The sequence below is a fragment of the Drosophila virilis genome, chromosome 5, assembly GCF_030788295.1.
Source record: "Drosophila virilis strain 15010-1051.87 chromosome 5, Dvir_AGI_RSII-ME, whole genome shotgun sequence".
Taxonomy (NCBI): domain Eukaryota; kingdom Metazoa; phylum Arthropoda; class Insecta; order Diptera; family Drosophilidae; genus Drosophila; species Drosophila virilis.
Window position 1 is genome coordinate 15169719 of NC_091547.1, and position 19841 is coordinate 15189559.

The 19841-nt window shown below is 45.2% G+C and overlaps 3 protein-coding genes across 7 annotated transcripts; 1 reads left to right on the forward strand and 2 right to left on the reverse strand.

Moving 5' to 3' along the window:
- Window positions 1-346: 346 nt before the first annotated feature.
- Window positions 347-8564, reverse strand: LOC6626792 (uncharacterized). Of its 2 annotated transcripts, XM_070209567.1 has the most exons (6): window positions 8072-8564; window positions 4629-5839; window positions 2402-2656; window positions 1364-2362; window positions 927-1297; window positions 347-857 (listed from the first exon to the last, which is right to left on the reverse strand). In XM_070209567.1, the coding sequence occupies exons 2-6, from the start codon at window positions 4630-4632 to the stop codon at window positions 684-686; spliced, it is 1803 nt and encodes a 600-aa protein (XP_070065668.1). In that variant the 5' UTR covers window positions 4633-5839; window positions 8072-8564; the 3' UTR covers window positions 347-683. The 2 variants fall into 2 exon arrangements, with proteins under 2 accessions (XP_070065668.1, XP_015029841.1); XM_015174355.3 differs by lacking the exons at window positions 2402-2656; window positions 4629-5839; window positions 8072-8564 and having other exon boundaries at window positions 347-860; window positions 1364-2399.
- Window positions 8565-11315: 2751 nt separating this feature from the next.
- On the forward strand, window positions 11316-18653 carry tapas. 4 transcript variants are annotated; one of them, XM_002049793.4, is made up of 9 exons: window positions 11316-11471; window positions 12183-12406; window positions 13878-15221; window positions 15294-16976; window positions 17039-17157; window positions 17684-17954; window positions 18013-18164; window positions 18227-18375; window positions 18436-18653. In XM_002049793.4, the coding sequence occupies exons 2-9, from the start codon at window positions 12188-12190 to the stop codon at window positions 18651-18653; spliced, it is 4155 nt and encodes a 1384-aa protein (XP_002049829.2). In that variant the 5' UTR covers window positions 11316-11471; window positions 12183-12187. The 4 variants fall into 4 exon arrangements, with proteins under 4 accessions (XP_002049829.2, XP_070066159.1, XP_032292842.2 ...); XM_070210058.1 differs by lacking the exon at window positions 11316-11471 and adding an exon at window positions 12093-12117; XM_015173868.3 differs by lacking the exons at window positions 11316-11471; window positions 12183-12406 and adding an exon at window positions 12567-12721.
- A 51-nt stretch (window positions 18654-18704) lies between these two features.
- Window positions 18705-19747, reverse strand: MED8 (mediator complex subunit 8). Its single transcript, XM_002049792.4, has one exon. It carries the CDS (start codon window positions 19652-19654, stop codon window positions 18884-18886), a length of 771 nt encoding a protein of 256 aa, XP_002049828.1. The 5' UTR covers window positions 19655-19747; the 3' UTR covers window positions 18705-18883.
- Window positions 19748-19841: the final 94 nt, after the last annotated feature.

Sequence of the window (19841 nt, forward strand, 5' to 3'; positions counted from 1 at the left end):
CCGTACCGCATAAGCTCATAAATGTTGAGTTCTCAATCATAAAAATACCAAAAAGACCATTTATGGGACTACGCTACAAAATACTAGCTATTTTCTTCTTCTCATTGATTTTTATTTAAAATTATTGTATTTTTTCGTTAATGTTGACGAAAACTCCAATTATTTTTTAGCTAGCTGATTTGCATTTATTTATTAAACAAAAATTGTACAGTGCATTGAACGAAAGTATTATGTCAACTAATGTTTTGCATAGCTTAAATTGATTATTATTAAGTAGAACAAATCGAAAATTGAAAAAAGCTTAGCACAACACAAAATCTAAATATAGGTTTTACTCGTACTTACATTGTTGATATAATTGTTTTTTTTTTTTTTTGTTTTCTTTTCTATTCTTTGATAAAATTTCGATTTGTTAAACAATACAAGGGATTCAAAAGTGTTATTATGTGAGTGTTTTGTGTCTATATAATTGTATATATTTGTATGCATTAGATATACATATATTACTAAATTGAAATATATTTTTGTAGGTGCGCCTAAATACTATAAAATAAATTTGTTTTGAAAGGGAAAATGGATTTTAAAATTTTGAAACTCCTCGTCTAAGTTGCAGCTGTTTCGTCGTTGTGCTCCTCGATTGCCTTCATGGACAACGCAGCGGCATTCTTAGGCTGCTTTAACTGTCAATTCTCCGTGGACATCACACCGATATCATCGTTAATGGCCAGCACCTGGCTAATGAAATTCTGATCGGAAACTACCTCGCACAGGGATTTGCACAGCTCCGTCAGCTCGTGCTGAGACATATTCAGCTGTGGCGATAGCTTCATCAGATGCTGCGACACATAATCGGGCAGCTGCTGCAATTTATGAAATGGGCTTATTAATTGGTGCTCTAATTGCGTTAGGAATTGCTGGGAGCTTACCTTGCCCTTGCCCACTTTAAAGGCGCTAAACATCAGCTTGGTTTTGACGCGCTGCTCGCTGGGCCCATCATAGAAGAGTGTTAGATGTGCCTCCTGCACATTGGACACCAGCGGGAAGTAGAGTCCGGCATAGACACGACCCTTGGCATCGCGCGAGAGCAGCGACCGGAAATTGTACACCAGATTACGGCGAACAGTCACATCCACGGCGGTCATGTATTCCTGGGCAACGTAAATCAAAGACGTCTTGAAGCTGGCCTCGTCACCGCGAATTTCACGCTCCTTCCATTCCACAAACTTGTCGCTATACTGGCTAAAGCTATAGCAGTAATCCCGCTGCAGATGCGGCTCCTTCGATTGGTTGAACCAGCCTGTTCGCAGAGAGAAAGAAGTTTTAGCAAATTGTGTTTACGTGCATTTGAGCGTGTTTATCTCACCTGTGTGTGGATAGCTCTGGTCGCACATGACCGTTACGGCGCGTCCCACATGATAGCCGGGATCCAGGATCATGACACCACGACGCTCGCCAATGGCGAAACGCATGGCAACCATCACGTGCTCCTTTTCGACACCGGCATCTGCCGAATTCATGCCGTACTCCTCGTCCATTTGCACATAATCGTTGCAGTCGACCACCTGCTCCTCGCAGGACACCACATACAGATACTGGCCCAGCTCCGGAAACATTTGCACCAGTCGCGCCATAATCTCAAAAGCCAACGAGACGCACATGTGATGGCGACGATTGATGGGCACATCGTAGAACTGAAAGAAACTACGCAGATCGGAGCGACGAGTGCGCTTAAAGCTGCGATAGAAGTCCACAAAGAGATTAACCGTATTGTAGTGGGTCTCTTCCAGCATGCGCTGCAGTGCCGTCTCCACAATGCCATTTAGCTCCTCGTACTGCCACACGTTCTCGAAAACCAAGATGCCCTTCGCGGGCTCCTCGGCGCTGCCCCAGTCGGGCAGCGGCAACGGATGGCCCAGCGGCCAGACACCGTTGATCTGATTGTAGGCGCTTAGATCGTAGCCATCTGCCATTGCCCAGTTGGTGCCTGGGTGTCGCTGCTGTTGCTGCTGCTGCGTTGGTGACTTCTGCCTGGCCAGCAGCTGGATGATGTCGGAGTAACGCTCCGAGGGGGCTGCCACCGATGTCAGGTCGGTGTTAGGCGTCCACTGCGGCTCCTCAACATCGTCATCGTCGTCCTCACTTGATGTCGAGGGCGTCCGGATGGGCGTGGCTCGGGAAGCGCAACTGCTTGACTTATCAGCTTGCTCATGGGCGTAGTCAACCTTCGTAGTCAATCCCATTCCGCGCATCGCATCCGCCAGCTGCTGCTCCTGCGTGGAGCTAAAGCCACCGGCGGCTCCTCCAGCAGCAGCATCGCCGCAAATGCCATCCTCAACGCTGGCATAGCTCGGCGGCGGCGCCGCTCCATCCCGGCCATGGCCAACTCCTGCGGCGAGTCAGCTTGGCCATTCGGCTCCCCAGCGGCCCACGGTGGGCACGTAGCCACTTTCACAGTCATTGAATGTTGCTTCTAGTTGAATGTTGGCGAATTGTCGCGCTGCGTTGACGCTTGGACTCAAAGATGCTTGGGCGGCTGCGGCTGCAACTGCGGCTGCGGCAGAGCAAGCTCCAAGACTCTGCAGACTATTCCGGCCCTGCGCTCGGTTGAACAGGAGGTCCGGCTCGTCTCCAAATTTCGTTGATAGTTTAGACTGATCTGTTGCATGCAAGAGAAAGCAAGCGAATTTTGCACTAATTAGCAATTGGTATCAATTGATTTTCATTTTTAAATAATATTTTTTGAACATTTCTGCTGATTTTTTGTTCTGTTCTTGTAATTTCCTAAGATTTTAATGGCTTTTCTTTTTCTCGTCCCGATTATATCGTAAAGCTCGCAAAAGAAAAGTTCTTGTATCTATAACCTTGTTATTTTTTCAAATATATTAACCTTAAGCCTTGGATAGGTCGTAACATTGCGTAAAACAACATTTTATCACCATCTGACTAATGACTAATGACTAATGGCCAATGAGAACAATGAGTCGTAAATAGAGTTCTTGTTTTAAAACCAGGCACATTAAAAATTGAATATTATTCATTCCTTTTTATATAATCTGGAGTTTATAAAAATATTACTCAGCACTAATTATTACTTTGTGAATAATGTAATAGTTACTCAAAAATGAATTCACAACGTGTCATCTTTATGAGAAAACTTATGAGTACAGTCCGCAATTAAAAACTCTGCCAAGTCTGCTGCCTCATTTTCCTCTTCTGGCTTTTCCCAATCAATGTCCGATAATCTTTGCTGCCTGCGCACAGGTAGCACAGGTAGATCAGAGTCATGAGCCTTGAACTCCACTAATTATTTCTTCGCTTGTTTTTCACCCGTTTTCTCCTTGGCACAACTGTACGGACGTCAATCATAATCATCTCAGGCTGATAAAAAATTGCCAACCAAACAAGTAAATCGCTTATCAAGCGCGACAGGAAACACGACGGGGCACCCTAATAATAATAAGTACATTTGTTTAAGTACATAATATTACTGTGTATGTACGTAATACGTAGTTAGTATATGCAATTGCCCTCAAGTGCTGATAAAGCGCGGCCCAGCTGATTAGGTGACGAGTTCATAAAACACACCACTTGGAAACTAAGCGGCGGAGCAGCAACAGCAGCTGGTGCCATGTGAGTTTACGGCGGGTGGCTGGGCACGGGTGCCATGCACACGGGGAGCAAGGCACGTGTCCAGGCCATGTGAGGCCGCCCCCTCGAGTCGGGCAAGCGAGAGTTGATTTGCAGGCAGGGTTCAACGTCATCCTGTTCTCGTCTAATTCATTCGAAGGCTGTTTTTTATTTTGAATTTGATTTGTTAAGGCGAATATTGCGTCATTGGTTTTTTCTTTGTTTGTAAAACATATGAGTCAAATTTGCTATCTGGAATTTAATGAATTAACGCCTTTTTTTTAAATGCATATTATTCGCAATTACAAATGAATCATCATTTGCTGGGGGGCTATTCGGGTCTCGGTGCTAAAAATAAGAAGTCTGCTAGCATAAAAACTTGCCCATCAATGACTCCCAAACTGTTAACAGTTTAACACTCATTTTGTTTAGTTTTTAGTAAACTATTCTCTAAACTGTTAATCAAAAAAAAGTCTAAAAATAAGAAAACAAGAGTCTAAGATTGTTTAGCTTTACACCTTGTTAATAGAAAGGTGCCCATTAGTGACTCTCTAACTGTTAACAGTTTTACACTCATTTTGTTTAGCTTTTTAGTAAGCTATTCTGTAAATGGTTATTTAACAAAAAAGTCTAAAAATAAGAAGACAAGAGTCTAGAATTGTTCAAAATTGAAAGTTGCCCATCAATGACTCTCAAACTGTTAACAGTTTTACACTCATTTTCTTTAGCTTTATAGTAAGCTATTCTGTAAATGGTTGTTTAATATAAAAGTCTAAAAATAAGAAAAGAGTCTAACTGCGGATCAGTGATTCCCAAACTGTTAACAGTTTTGCAGTCATTTTGTTTAGCTTACTATAGCTATTTCATAAGCAGTTCAGCTACAAGTTATTACAGTTCAGCTGTTGAATGTTCTAGTAGACATATTTGTAGCACTTGTATACCGGGAATGGACATACATATAGTTATAGTTAGGTATATAGTTAAAGCAGTTATAAACTTACCCATACAATGGCCTAAGCCCAATAAACAATGTTGCGGTTCTTGTTGTAGTGTAGTGTTTTGTTGTTGTTTTCTTGTGAATGTTCTACACTACACACGCGAGTTTTTGCCTTGTCTCGAATAACAAAATTGAAGGTTCTTTTGTTTTTTTTTTTTTTGCTCGATTTGCTGTTTGGGGCCTACCAGTTGCTCCCAAACTGTATGCACTTTGTTGTTTTGTTTTTGGTTTTTATCAAAAAACACAAAGAAATTAAAAAAATAACGTAACGCGAACTAAAAAGCAAACAACTTATTGTTGCCAGCCGCTTTTAACAGAATTATTTTCGATTGTGTTCTAATTTTTGATTTTTTCTAATGTTTTATTTGCTATTTGCTTTAGCAATTAACAGGGGTTTCTTTTTGAACGTATTGTTGCCTTTCGCTTTTGCCTGTTCAATGCAGGTCAGAGTTTTTTAAGAGTATTGGCGAATTAATCGACATCGAAGTGGATTTTGTTTAACACCTTGTCAGATTTGATGGTCCCAATATAACACGGCTCTACATATATCCGTTAAATATGCACTGCACTTTCGCTATTTTCGCACAGAGGGCGCTGCGTACTTGTTAACTCCGAACTGCTGCTGTTCCGTGGCCTGATCCGTTTGCTGCGAGCGGCGAGATACGACTGAAAATTGAGCTCTTCTCTGGCAACGATTGTTTCGAAGTCGAATGCTGAATGCACACTGTTCGCTGATACGAACGCTCTTATATACACTCGCCGATGGCCGATGGCTGTTGCGGCTGATGAGGGTGCCGCCGGATCGCAATTGTTATTGTCTTTGATATCCGGCAAGGGCAGGGCAGGGCAGGGCAGAGGGACAGCGATGGCGACGGCGGCGTTGGCACAGTTTCGCTGCCTCTGCTTTTGCTTTTTGGTTTCTTTTTGTTTTCGCTTTATTCGCAATGAACGGTGCACGAACAATTATTTCAATTTATGACGCAAAAAAGCTTTGAAAAATATTCCACAAGCCAGCAGCGGAACGAGGGGAAACGACACGAGTGTGTTTAACGCGACGTTTGTTTTGCTACGCACAATCGTGCCAATAATGTGTTCAGTTTTGTTTAGTAAACAAAAACAATGTGCGAAGAGGTTTTTGTTGTGGACAGCAAATGAGGCTTTTGTTAAGTGGGTTGGGATTCGGTCGGATTCGCGCTTTTCTAGAAAATACAGTTACTGAAAAGAGAGGAAGTCACACAGATTACGCTTTAATATGTATATTAATTTTCAAAAAGCGAGTTCAATTGCATAAAAGTGTCAAGGAAAAGGCCGCAATTAACTGTGCATTTACATATAATCTACATATGCATGCATGCATGTATGTATGTATGTGTATTGTGTAAAAGTCCATTGGAGAATGAGTTCACAAATAGATACAGAGTGAGAGCTGACTTTTTAATGGTGAAATCTTTCGTATAATCTGATTGCCCGAAATTGTTTACTCATTTGTTTATTTACTTTTTTTGATGTTGTTGAAGCTCTTATCTTAATATACAAATATACCGTTGTGTACAGTACAATGCGTATTACCGCAGTTAGATGAGTCTACATACATATTTGATTTATGCATTTGCATACTTTATCGGACATTGTTTATTACGCTCATTTGCGCTCGTCAAACTTGAGTGGAAAATTATGGCGATTATCTAATCAATGGCAAACCAAGCCAAGAATGTTGAAAACAATGCCTAATGCTCAGATTTATATTTAGTTGCCCACATCTAGCCCTTTATAATGCCATCATGCTTTATGTACGTCTGCAATATTTATTATATGGCCGCCATATAGTTGGGTTGCTTTTGCGTCGTAGCGAAGCGAAAAGTTGTAAAAACGTAGCAAGACAAAAACTAAGCAGTCGGCATAAACATAAATGAATGTTTACAACAATTGCAAATATGCATGCCCAAGGTCGTCGGGCGGGCATATGTGTAGTATATTATTTTAAAATACATTTGTATAAGAAAATATTTGCCAAGAGAGTGAAATCAACATTTGAGGGCACATTTAGCATAAGCCAGCTAAAAATTCATAAACTAACGTATTGACTTCATTAAATAACTAATTAATGCCGCGTTCCAAGCTAAGAGCGACAATTTATGAGTCTGGCCATATTATTTTAGATAATTTCGAACAGCCTCACATAAAGCATATGCCGCATGACCCGGAAGCCTTCGAGCGAGGAGTCGCACATCGAAATTGGATTAGCTGTGCGTATCATAAAAATCCTACATTGACGTCACGACGCTCACTGAGCCTAATGTGCGGACAATAACTGTAACCTTCGACAGTGGCTGTCACAATGTAATGTCCACGTCAACTACTGTTGTTCTGTTGTTCATGGAACTAGTTCAATGTCGACACTCAACGACTGACGTCATCAAGGCGTTTAGGCCCAACAAATTTAAAGATTGAAGCCGGCCGGTGCGTAAGCTTGCGTAAGGAGAACAAAAACCCAACCCCTCCTCCACCCATCGTAATATATATGTATGTGTGTGTGTGTGTGCACATGTTCATTGCACACATTTTTCCAATGAGCGTCGCGTCCAATGAGCGTCGCGTTGTGTGCCACGTGCTGCTCCACGTATTTGTAAACAATTTTGACCGCGTGCTGCATGTGTTGGTGCTCTATTCGTCCGTTCGTCCGTCTGGTTCTCGTTTTTACTATCAAAACATTGCGTGCTGAAGGATTCAGTGCGCAGGCTCGTGAACTCTGTGGAATTTCCAGTTGAATATAATGGAAAATTTTTGCTTTTGCTTTGTAACAAAGGCATGGAAAATGGAACGACGACTGGGAGTGCAATGATTCGCTACAGTGACGTCCTAAAGAATAAGCACTGCGGTTGCTGTTGAACAATCTATAGAAAGCATGAAATCGTTTACCTTTAACAGATGCTAGCATTGATATACATAGTTGGTTTTGTATTGTTATTATTTAACAAGCACAAAATTATGTTTTTAGGAACATGGCATTTCTACCATGCTCCTCATCAACAGCTCTATAGCAAAAATTTTTAAATCTTTCTTGTTTAGTGAGCATGTTGTATAAAATATATTCAAATGATTAGCTACTTTAACTAGAGAAAAGCATTAAGTGGAGAGGAAAAGGTCTGTTGCAATGCCTTTTATCTAGCTGTATGCACTATTGCTTGCCACTACTGTAGCCAAGCCCAGGCCCCACAGATGTTTTTTGCGCATTTTTATTTGGGGGGTTTTCTTTGTTGTCTACTTGTTGTTGTTGTCATTTCGAGGCTTATGCTTGGGGTTGTTGTTGCCAATGTGCTTTTCATGGCGAAATAACAAAATCGATAAGAACAGCGAAAACAATGGGCGTCTGCCGGGTAGTACTTGGGATTGGGGGGGAAATGCATACATATGATAATAATAGGTTATTTCAAATGCGAAACTTACCCGTTATATTACACACGCACACAGAGCCACACACGGCACGCAGACGGACGCCGCCTGTGGGGGGTGGGGGAGGAGAAACGTTTGGCACTGAGCTTAGAACTTTTTACTCCAATTGTAGGAACCGTTGTAGAAAAATAAAATCAATATAATTATTTTGGTGTGCATATTGGGAACAGTCATGGCACAAGATATCCTCTATAAGGCACAGTTGCACTAGTCTATCGATATTTATACTATTATACTATAATTTTATGAAATATTTATTCCCTTAGTTTTTGTGCCTTTTGCGTTTGTGTGGCATTTAAAAAGTTACGAAATCTGTGCAACACTCGGCAACAAGCTACACTTTGAATTTGAATCGGTCGCGTCTTTGACTGTTGTTTTCTTTTTTTGATCCTGCGTCTTATACAGGCACTCAAAGTTGATTTTTTTTTTTTTTTAAGAAATTATTTATTTATCCTGTCTGTAAGACACGCTGGTGTTGGTGCCCAACTGCTGTGTTTGATGTGGAAAATTCGACTGTCTGAAACAGACAGCCGCAGCAACTGAGTCACCAATCGAGTCTCTAATAGTTCCAGGCCACTTCCAGGCCACTTCCAGTGGACTCTGAATTGGCTTTGCGCTTGCAGCAATGCAGTGCCCAATGTTTGCGTCACCAACACAAGGCCCCATATATGTGTGGCACACAGTCATTGCCAAATTGCATTTACGATTTGCTCATCAATCAATATACATATACATCTATAGAACTGATTGACTGACGGACCGACTGATTGATGCTCGACGCACAGCCCGAACGCAAACGCAAACGCGTAGAAGAATTTTATGTGAAGTCGAAATTGTGCACAGTTGTTGGAAAACAGTTGCATGATCCTTTTTAGCCTAACAATCGATCGAGCTCTATACAGCACTGGAAAAAATAATCGATAGACTTTCGATTGACTTGCTTAAAACGTTATTTACCGTTGGCGGGATATCAAATCAGTTTTCAGTTCAAAAACATGCTAATTTACCCACGGGAAAAAACTTTTTTCAAATTCTTGGAAACCTATATCAATCATTTAGGATCTTAAGCCGTACAGTGATGCGGTTAGCATGCTCTCAACTGAGTTTTTAGCAGGAGACACCTTTTGGACGTGTGACTCAACAATATGTTGTGCTTTTGAAAACAATGTCAAAGCTGATACACAACTTAGTGGGAATTATACTAATGGTAATTGTGGTAATCCTGGCTCACCCACTGCCCTGCCGGGCAAATAGTGCTCACTACAATGGCAAATCCCATGGGCCTCGTCGCTATGAGTACGCCAAGAAGCATCACGCGCTTCTAAGAACGCAGCCAAACGCTTCGCCTTCGCACGATATGGAAGCCAATGATCCCACCGAGCTTTTCGAGAAGCTGGACAAATTTGATTTCAAGGCGAATGGAAGAAATAATGCTGCACGCCGATTGCAGTACGCCAAACAGAAAGAGAGACTCGTCCATTGGCTGAACCAGAACAACGGCAGCAGGCGGGAGCAGAAGGAGGAGCTGCTTTTGGCTGCGAATCGGGAGCAGCAACAGCGCCGCATTGAACGCATTCAGAATGAGGCCGCGGATCGGGAGTTCGAGCGCATGATGAAGATGAAGTTTCACCAGGATAGCAAGGAGCAAGCTTTGCCGGTGCATCGGCCACTCAAAGGTGCTGCCAAGAAAGACGGGACTAAGAAGAGCGTGCCCTCCAAGTTTCTTATGTTGTGCAAGAAGCCGAAGGCGAAAGCCAAATGCAAAAAGCCAATATGTACAAACACCAAGGAGCGGCCCTCTACAGAGTCGAGCATACCGTGTATGCCGACTTGCCCTGCCTCAACTATCAAGAGTACGGGTCAGGGCAAAGGTCACCAGAAATCGCAGCTAAAGAGTGCAGAGTGCGATCGTCTACTGCAAATCACAAAGAGCATGAAAATACGCGCGCTTCTTATCCTCAAGTATCTCAATCTCTTGGAAATGGAGATACTCAACAGGCGCAATCCCGCCGGGGACGAGGCACAGCCAACCACAACGGCCAGGCCCGCGACTGAGAGCACGACGGAGATGACGCCACCGGCTACGACGGAGAGTACTACAAGTCCAACAACAGTGCAAACGGAGCCGACGCCGACGCCGCCGCCAGTCAAGCCTGACCGTGAACCAATGGGTGCTGGAAAGAAGCAGGAGCGACTTGATAAGCCCACAGCCATGCCAACAACGCAGTCGCCATTCAAGCATAGTGCTGGCTTCTACTTTGGGTTTCGACCGCCTGGAGAGGAGAACACAGAGGCAAACATGGCGGCAGCGTTGAGAGAAGAGCGCAAGCTGGAACAGAAGGTGCGCGAGGAGCATCAAATGCAGCGCGAAAATATGCGTTCGGAAGGCCAAGAGCTGGTGCGGCATAGGCCACAAGATAAACGGAAGCGAGCGCGTTACGAGGCAGCTCCACCGGCAGCAGCACGATTGGAACTCATTCTAACCACACCCTCATCCATGCCAATGTGTTATCAACGCAGCGACGCAAATGAAGTCCAGAAGACTCATCTACCAAAACAGCCAGCAGCTGCTATAAGGAGCTCCGCCGCTAAGTTCAATCTGGGTAGCTCCCGAAATGAGATGTTGCTTCGAAATAGCTTGGCGCGCCTCCCAATAATTAATTGGAAAAAGACGGATAGAAACAAGAGAATGAGGAACAAACCTATGTTAAACAGCCCAAGATATCAGACAGTCTTGAAAAACTGCTTAAAGCCTCAAATTCAGCGACATCAGAGATATTATAACCGACCCAGACATCGAAAGGTTTTTAATAGTCCCAATCTTGCATTAAGCTGATGTATTTTATAATTAATATATTTTCTTATACAAATTGAACATTTCAATTTAAATTTAAATAAGCGTTGCATGTATCGATTATTCTTACTTCCTAAAGGGTCACCCTAAATTGTATCGCATAGCAATTCGATGTTTCGGACACAAAAGTGCGATACTTTTAGACGCATCGATAATTAAGGCAGCCATTCCAATTAGAAACATCGAAATGCTGCGAAAGTCTAAATCTAATTTCCTAATTGAATACATTAAACATACGCTTGTGAATAAGAATTTAATGAACTAAAATAATAGTAGATTTTTAAATAGTCACGAGGACCGATGAGCTGTAATATCGATTGGAGCTGAAACTCTATCGATACTATCGATAAGCACGGCTCTCTGACAGCTACAAATTGTACCGCACGCTTTTAAAGACAATTTTATTTTAGTCCAGGTTATTCGTGTTCATGCGTATTCGTAAGAAATATTGTGCAAGTTTCGTTTTATGCAAAAAGTGCATACTATTAAAAAGATTTAAATTGCACAGTTCAATTCTATAATTTATATTTAAGTAAATTGGTAAGTGTTTAACTTTTCAGTTTCGTATGTTTATACATGTGGACAGAAAAAAGAAGTATGTGCCAATAACAGCAGTATGTGTTAGAAAATACGATGGCGGGCAAATAAACGAAGTTGAAACATAATATGTTTACGCTTGCGTACATATGCATGCACACTTAGTAAAATAAACAAAGCTCGAGTTATTGCTCCTTATGGTGCTCCAATTTCCGAAATTGACAGCCACAAATTGTCTGAAAGGCTTTTCGAAAGAATCAAACCACGGTCGACAAAATAAAATATTTTGTTGATATTTTTGTTATTTCAAGTGAAAGAAATGTTAAATCATAGAAATGGAAAACTAGCATGACGCAAGCTAAATTAATTAACTAAGTTTAAGCAAAACAATCTCCATTTCCAGTCGCCTACTTTGGATAGCCAAAAATGATCTCGCTTTGCGCCGTCGCGTCGCGTTGATTTGTTTTTGATTTTCTTTTTGGCGCTCTCTCTCTCAATTGTTGCCTCCGTTATCTGCGCCGCGTTCATTGTGCCCAAATTCTTTATTGCGAATTTGAACGTTTTGCTCGCATAGTTGTTGTGGGTGGGGTTGGCATTTCACAGTGCTTTATCGTATTTGATCGCCTGATTGGCGTGTGTATGTGTGCAAGTATACATGTATGTGTGTGTGTTTGTGCTTGTATTGACAGTATTTTTGCATTACTCTCTTTGCAGTCACAATGTCTTTGGAGCAAGAGGAAGAAATACTCAAGGATGTCACCATTGTGGTGCGCTCGTTAATAACTTCACTCAAGCCGCCGGTCAGCTTGCGTACCATTGAGCGCGACTACATGAAAGAAGAACATGCGCCTATACCTTTTCGCAGCCTAGGCTATCGCAGTACATTGGAATTATTGGAGGACACAAATGCATTCAGTTTTCAGAAAATCGGAGACGAAGTGAGTGACTTAGCTGTCGACCTCCCCCACAACGGGCGCAACATACGCATTCTTGTGCTCTTTCACTCAATCTTGCGCGCGCGCTCTCATTCTCTGAAATGAACAGCGTTGAGTGCCTCGGTTGAGCTTTCGGCAGCACCTGCCCACAATAGCGCTCACTTTGGTTTCAGTAAGTTTCGTGCCGTCGACGCGAGCGGTGCTGTTTGAGAGCGTGCGTGGTCTCTCTCTGTGTGTGTGTGTGTGTGTTGTGTGCTGTACGGGGCCTGGCTTGCCACAAAGAGGCAACGTGTCAACGTAGCGTCGCTCAATAAAAGTGTAAACAATGTTACTTGTTTATTATTTCGGTCTTTCTATAAGCTTTTGTGTGTGCTGCTGTGCTGAAAAAGCGCTTTTTATAAATGCAGCACACACAAAAAGAGCAACAAAAAAAAAGAACAGCCGCAACGATACATACTTTATGTGCAAAGCAAACAAAAAAAAATGACAGCCAATTTAAACTTTTTGGCTGTCCGTCTTCTGCTCTCTTTCTCTCGCACTCGCCCCGTTTGTGTGTGTGCGTGTGTGTGTGTGTGTTTCGCATTGCTTGGTGAAAGTAATCAAAAATGTTGTTGTTGGTGGAAGCGGGAAGGCGCGTCGCATTGCACTTTAATTTTTCATTCTACTGCTGCTGTTGTTGTTGTTGTTGCTCGCGCTTGTTATAGTTTATTTTTAAATGCAGGCATTTATACATTTGCTTAAATGTCAATCTTCGCTCGTTCATTCACTGCTGTACATTGTTTTTGTTGTTGCTGCGCTTATCAGAATGCCGCCTTCGTCTCTGCTCCAGTTCGCATGCTTCTTCTTCTACTTCTACCGCGCAGCTCGCCCACGCCCAGCTGGCCTGATTTGCACTCAAGCGTCGGCTGCCCAGCGGGTGGGCGGGGCGTCCGTCCGTGAAAAAATCCAATGCATGGGCAAATCAATAATGCATCTCGCAAACCACTTTGATTCAGCTGCAAAAAATGTCTAAAATTTATAGCTGAAATCAATTTAAATAAATACTATTCGGCTGCAAGTTTTCATTGGCTGCCATCTTATGTAAATATTAACATATTAGTATAATAATGCCAGCTTTCGAGCACTCATAATTGCATCTGTTTCCATTTATGTTCGGCAGTATGAAAATAATGCGAATCGAGTGACCAATTGTTTATTTAACGCCAGCTTTCACTGCCGATCGCAAGTTATTTCACGTTAAACCACGATGGCATTTGTATGTGGCTTATCATGTCCAGAGCCACTCTGGGCAATATATTTTCCAGGCAACACAGTGAAAACAATGTGAATCACTTTGATGTGGGCGTGGAATCTAAAGTGGGAGAGCCAACTTGTGCTAGCGTCATCTGCTTGTAAATGTTGGGGAAATTAAACAAATGAAATTTCATTAATGTTGAGGCCGAACTTAAGTAACGCATTGTTTATATACTTACAGATCTTTGTCAGCGCCAAGCCTAACCCCAAGTCAGCGCACATTGCTTCTATGGTGCGCTGTCAAAAGTCAAGCAAGACCAAGTCGAGTAACACACGACCGCCAACAGGAGCATTGCGTGTTACCATACAAACGGCACCCAATCACGGCAGAACTGTTGCAAGCAACAGCTACTACAACACCAATACCTCGCAGCTGCAACAGAAGCAAAGGTTGCAGCAACTAACTCAACAACAGGCTCAACAGCAAAGAGCTCAGTTCCAGGCCCAACAACAGGCCCAGCAAAGAGCTCAACAGCAGGCACAGCAGAGAGCTCAGTTCCAGGCTCATCAGCAGGCTCAGCAGAGGGCTCAGCAACAGGCTCAGAAGGCACAGCAACAGACGCAGCAAGAGGAACTGCTGCGCCTACGAGTGGAGCTTGGCCAGGAGCTAGAACGTCTGCGTCTGCAACAGGACGAGCAGCTAAGCCACGAGCGTGAAATACAGCGTCGCCAGGCAGAGTTGCGGGAGGAACAACGGCAGCAAAAAGTGCTGCTGCAGGAGCAGCAGGAGAAAATCGAGAAACAGATCAAACAGCTGCAGGAGCAGCACGAACGCGGCCTACAGGCACAGGCGCTTACTATAGAAAAACTGCAAGAGGATCGGCTGGAGCTGCAGCGTCAGTTGAAGACGCAGGAGCTGCAACATCGTCAGCAGCGCGAACAGGAAGCTGCCGCTGCGATAGCCAGACAAGTGCAACAAAAACGCCAACAAGACGTAGCAACAACGCTTGCGCGGAAAAAACTCGCTGAACTGCACAAAGAACAAGAAAGGGAAGAAGCAGTCAAGAAAAGTCACAACCCAACGCCGCCAAGATCTCCACCGTCCAGCTCTGCAATCTCGCGAAGGATTCGCCCGCTTCGTAGCGCCCTGCCAGCACTAAGCTCTACTCCGCCAGCTGATATGAATGGTAACGCAACTGGAACTGGTGGCAATGCCGGTGCAGCCGCCCGCAAACCGCACTTGCGTCCCATTTTGGGCAATAGTGCGTCCCAGCGACCGGCTGCAGTGAGACAGCCGGCAGCAGAGACAACGTCAGCTGGCGCTGTCAACAAACGGCCGCCGCTGGCACGCGCACAGTATCCGGGATCTCGTTGCACTGGCACCGGACTCTCTGTCAACTATAGACTGAAACAGCAGCAGACGGCAGCCGCAGCTGCTGCTGCAGCAGGAGCAGCGTCTCCAACCGCCGGACAGCTAATAACTCCCCCCGATTCGCCAGAGAATGCAGCCAGCAACAAGACCCCAGCCGCCCCATCTACGGGTCATCATCAAGTGGACTTCAATTTGCAGCAGCCGCAGCTGCCGGTGAGTGACTCATGAGATCGACATAATCCAACTGCTACAACTGTTTCATTAACCGTTTTTCATCCAATACAGATTCAGCCCGTGCGCCTGGACGTTAACTTTAAATTCGATCCGGCCTACGATGCGATCTCCTCGCTAAAACAATACTGTGTTGCACTGGGCTATGCGCCGCCAGAGTACGAGTTTTACAATGCGAACAAGACGAACAGGCTCCACTGCAAGGTGCGCATTGGCGAGAGCATCTACACCAGCTACCCTGAGGAGCATTTTGATGAGGGGGCGGCCAGGCAGCGCGCCTCCGAGGTGGCCATTGAGCGTCTGCAGGTGCTGGAATCGCGCAAGCAGTTGTCAATTCTAAGCGATAACGAATTTCTGGAGGGCCTCTACCAGGAGCTGATCAAGCATCCGCATGGTATTGTTAGCCACAAGCTGCCCGAGTGGTACGAGGCGTCGGTGAAACGGCAGGTGCCCAACAACTGGTGGACTTTGATCAACGTTTCGCCCAAAATGCGCATCGAGAGCAGCGTCAATACGCACATTGTGTTTGCCAACACAGCCGCAGGCAGTCCGATCCTGCAGCCGAACGTGGGCCCAACAGCGATGCCGGAGCTGCAGCTGCCCTGGACGGATGGCCAGCAGGACTGGAGCATGTATATCACACACTGCGACAACACCACCCATGTTTGGGCGCGTCTGATCGAGCAGAGCGCACAGTTCGAGAAGCTCACCGAGCAGCTGAATGCGCACATGTCGCGCCTGCAGAATCGCCAGCCAGTGCAGCAGCAGCCCCTCGAGCACCAAATCTATGCAGTCGAGGTCAGCGAGAATTGGAATCGTGTGCGTGTCATGTCGCTGGATGCGGAGCAGCGTCAGTGCAGCTGTCATTTTGTGGACTTTGGCGACGAGGTGGTCTTCAGATATGATGCGCTATACGTGTGTCCCTCACAATTCCTGACGCTGCCCGCTCAAGCCGTGTGCCTCAGCATGTATGCACTCGACAAATTCGAGGAGCATCCGCATGCGCTGCCTGTGCTGGCCAAGGAGCTGGCCGGGCACAGCGTTGTGACCCGCATCATCACTAGCGAGGCGCAGTTTCATCAATCGGGTGGACTCGCTCAGGGCGTGCTCGTACCGCTGGAAGTGCCGGCTGAGGAAAATGGCTATGCCCATGCGGGCATGCGACGTGCGTGCATCGTTGGCACCTTCTATGATACATCCACGGCCGAGGATATTCACCTCAATGATTTGGTGGCCAATCAGATAATACGCAACACGCCCGCACCGATGCTGAAGCTTGACCAGAAACCTAACCAAGTGCTCGTCTCGCACGTTAACGACGTTGGCGATCTGATGGTGCAGCTGCCCAACGAAGATCTCAAATTTGTACAGCGCAGCATTGCCAAGATTATGAGCGACAGCAGCGAACAGCATCGCGTACGCTTTTCGGATCTGTTGCACGACCAGCTTGTCTGCGTCTGCGATGAGCCGACAGACGGGGCCAAGCAATGGTATCGTGGCATGCTCACTGCCAAGCCCAAGAGTCCCGAGGAGGAGGTCTTCGATGTGTATTACGTGGACGACGGCCGATTGCGCAAGACGCACATCTCAAATATCTATCGCTTAGAGGCCAACAATCTGGCGCTGGCCTCCTATCCGGCTCAAGCGTTGCGGGTGCGCCTGCACGATGTGCCGCCCATTGATAACCAGATGGTTGGACTGCTTCGCAGACTGCTATCGCCCCAAACGCCAGTTTTGGTAAGTGAAGAAGCCTACATGACCTGTTAATATCAAAGTATAACTCTCTGGTTTAACGGCAGCTGAAGGTAATGGAGGGCGCCAATGATAAGCTGCCCATGGTCACAATTCATGCGCGCGGCACGGATAGCTTGTACGTGTGCTTGAACAGTGCGATTCGCGTCGAGCATGAGGTGCAGAGGTAAGTTGAGAACTGTTCGCTTCACTCATACAAATCAATCATACGACACGACACCTGCACACACTCGCACACACACACACACACACACACACAAACACGCACAACATGTACAAACTGTTGCTGTTTTGCTCTTCTGTGGTTTAATGATAGTTTCTAATTAGTGCTTTCAATAAACTGGACCTGACATGAAACTATCGCTACAAAATTATCTCAACATTAACGACTCCTTCAACTCACAGCATCCCGTAAGCTAACCTTCGTTCGATCGCTCACCAAGTGCTTAGTTCTAAGAATCATTATCCATCATTTGTACATAGTTATATAAACAAAAAGAAAAAAAAGGGAGACAGAAATACATGCATTGAATATGTGTATTAACGATTGTACTGCCAAAAGTGAAAATTGAGTTTTTCATATGATACTATGTGTGTTACCTCATTAAATCCATTCCTACTCCATCCCATTCCCACCTTCCACATCCAACATCCAACAACTACTCCCTTTGCTACCCCGCTTATGTCTATAGCACGACGCGGCCGGAACCGTTCGATGACGGCGGCTTGCACTTTAGTCCAAGCGGTCAGCTGATTCGTCGCAGCAGCTTCAGCTCCACGGTGTCCAGCCAGAGCAGCTGCAGCGATCAGCCGACAGCAGTTGGCATCGCCTCGCCTCCAAGCACGCCCGTCAAGGCGAAGGCCGCTCTTCTGCCCATGCTCAAGGAATACGAGGCCATACCAGCTCTGGGCGCCTATTTTGAGGTGCGTGTCGCGCTCTCTGTGAATCCTGGTCGTTTTGCGGTAAGTGAAGAACTCCAATACTCTCCCGTCCATAGCTAATCACTGCCTTCCAACACAGGTGCAGCCGTACAAGTGCTACAATCAGCTGCAACGTATGATGAAGGAGCTGCAGACCCATTGCAAAAGCCCCTCTGCTCAGAGTGTGGAGTTGGCGCAGCTGAATGTTGGTCAGGCCTATGTCGCGGCAGACAGCGATGGCGTCTATCATCGGTGAGGCTGCTCGAGTCTTATTAGCCACAGCAAGATTTCAGTTTCTCTTATACTCCTTGCAGCGTAAATATTCGCAATATTTTCGATGAGATGATACACGTGCGCTATGTGGACGCTGGCGACGATGGCGTTGTGCGCTGCAATCAACTGTTGCAGCTAACGCCTGAGTTCCGTGAGCTGCCCATGATGGCTCTGCCGGCACAGCTCCATGGTGCGTTAGACAAACAAAATAGTTGCAATAGAAACTCGTAACAATTAACAATTTGTGCAGGTATTCAATTGGAGGGCATCGATTGGACACAGGAGAATTGTGTGCGGTTTCGAAAGCTGACGTTGGGCCAGAAATTCATTGGGATTGTGAGGCGCGTTGACAAGCTAAAAGATAATCGACGCGCGCTCAGTCTAGAGCTGATTGATACCTCAACGCCGCAGGATATTAAAGTGCACGAGACTCTAATAAGCGAGAAACATGCGCTAGCTGCTCCATAACCCCATAACCTAAACGATCTTCCTTGATGGGAGTATTAAATTTACGACTCATTTGTTTTGTTTACGTTTATTTGTTTAAATTATGTGGCCGACAGTTATTACAAGCATATACACATATTTATGAGCAGACATTCCGCGTCTAACCTAAGATATACATCTATATATATATATATTACCATGTTTTACTCTGTTGTATTCAAGCAAAGCGCAACAATAAATTATGATTTTTGCTATCGAGAGAACGGATGCACTTGGTTCGCCGACTTGATGTTGGTCTTCACCGCCGACGGAGCCTTGCCCAGCTGCTGTTGCACATTGCCTGGACTCATTGATGGCCCGCCCATGGGCGGCGTGGGACCGCGAATCGATGGAGGCACCATCATGCCAGGTCCCGGTCCTGGCCCGTAGTTGGCTTTGTATTGCAGACCTTTGCCCATGCCAACTGTCGCCACCAGCAGCTGTGTGTCCGCCATGCTGCTTGTCTGCTGTATGCCTGTACGTGAGCTGGACTCGATCTCCCACTCTTCGCGCGCTTTGCTCACCATGTCCAATACGTGAGAGACGACTTTGTTGTACTGTGTAACCTGCTTCATGGCCGCGTCATTGGTTAAGTTTGCCGCCTTCTGTTCGTTCTGCTGCATCTTTTGCTCTGTAATGGGATCGGGTCGTGTGCGCAGATAATCGGGCACTATGTCATGCGAGAAGACTGGCACACGTCCTTCCGTGATGTTGACCAGCGTTTCGTCGCGATCCATGGAAACGAGCAGCGGCAGCACGGTGCGATTTCGTAACGGTGGGCACTGCTCCTTGGCCAAGATCTTAGTCAGACCCGTCAGATGGCTTGAAATGATAGCGAAGTTATCCAGAAACGTTGGCCAATTGATGTCCATGTACTCCATTTCCAGTTTCTGTATCATAGAGAGTACCGCCAGCTTCAGATCGTTTAGACGCTGCACGACCGCATCTAGCGTCATTTCAAAATGTTTTTCTTCGCGCTGCATGTTTTGTTTATGGCAATATTTTCGAATAGGGTTTAAAGTTTCGACCAACAGCAAATATTTACGAGGCGTTTCACAGCTGTCTTGTGGCTTACCGATAGTATATCGATTAGTCAGTATTTAAATACTGCGTTACGATATTTGCATACGATACTACTGATATCGATTACACTGAGCTATCGGTTCGCGC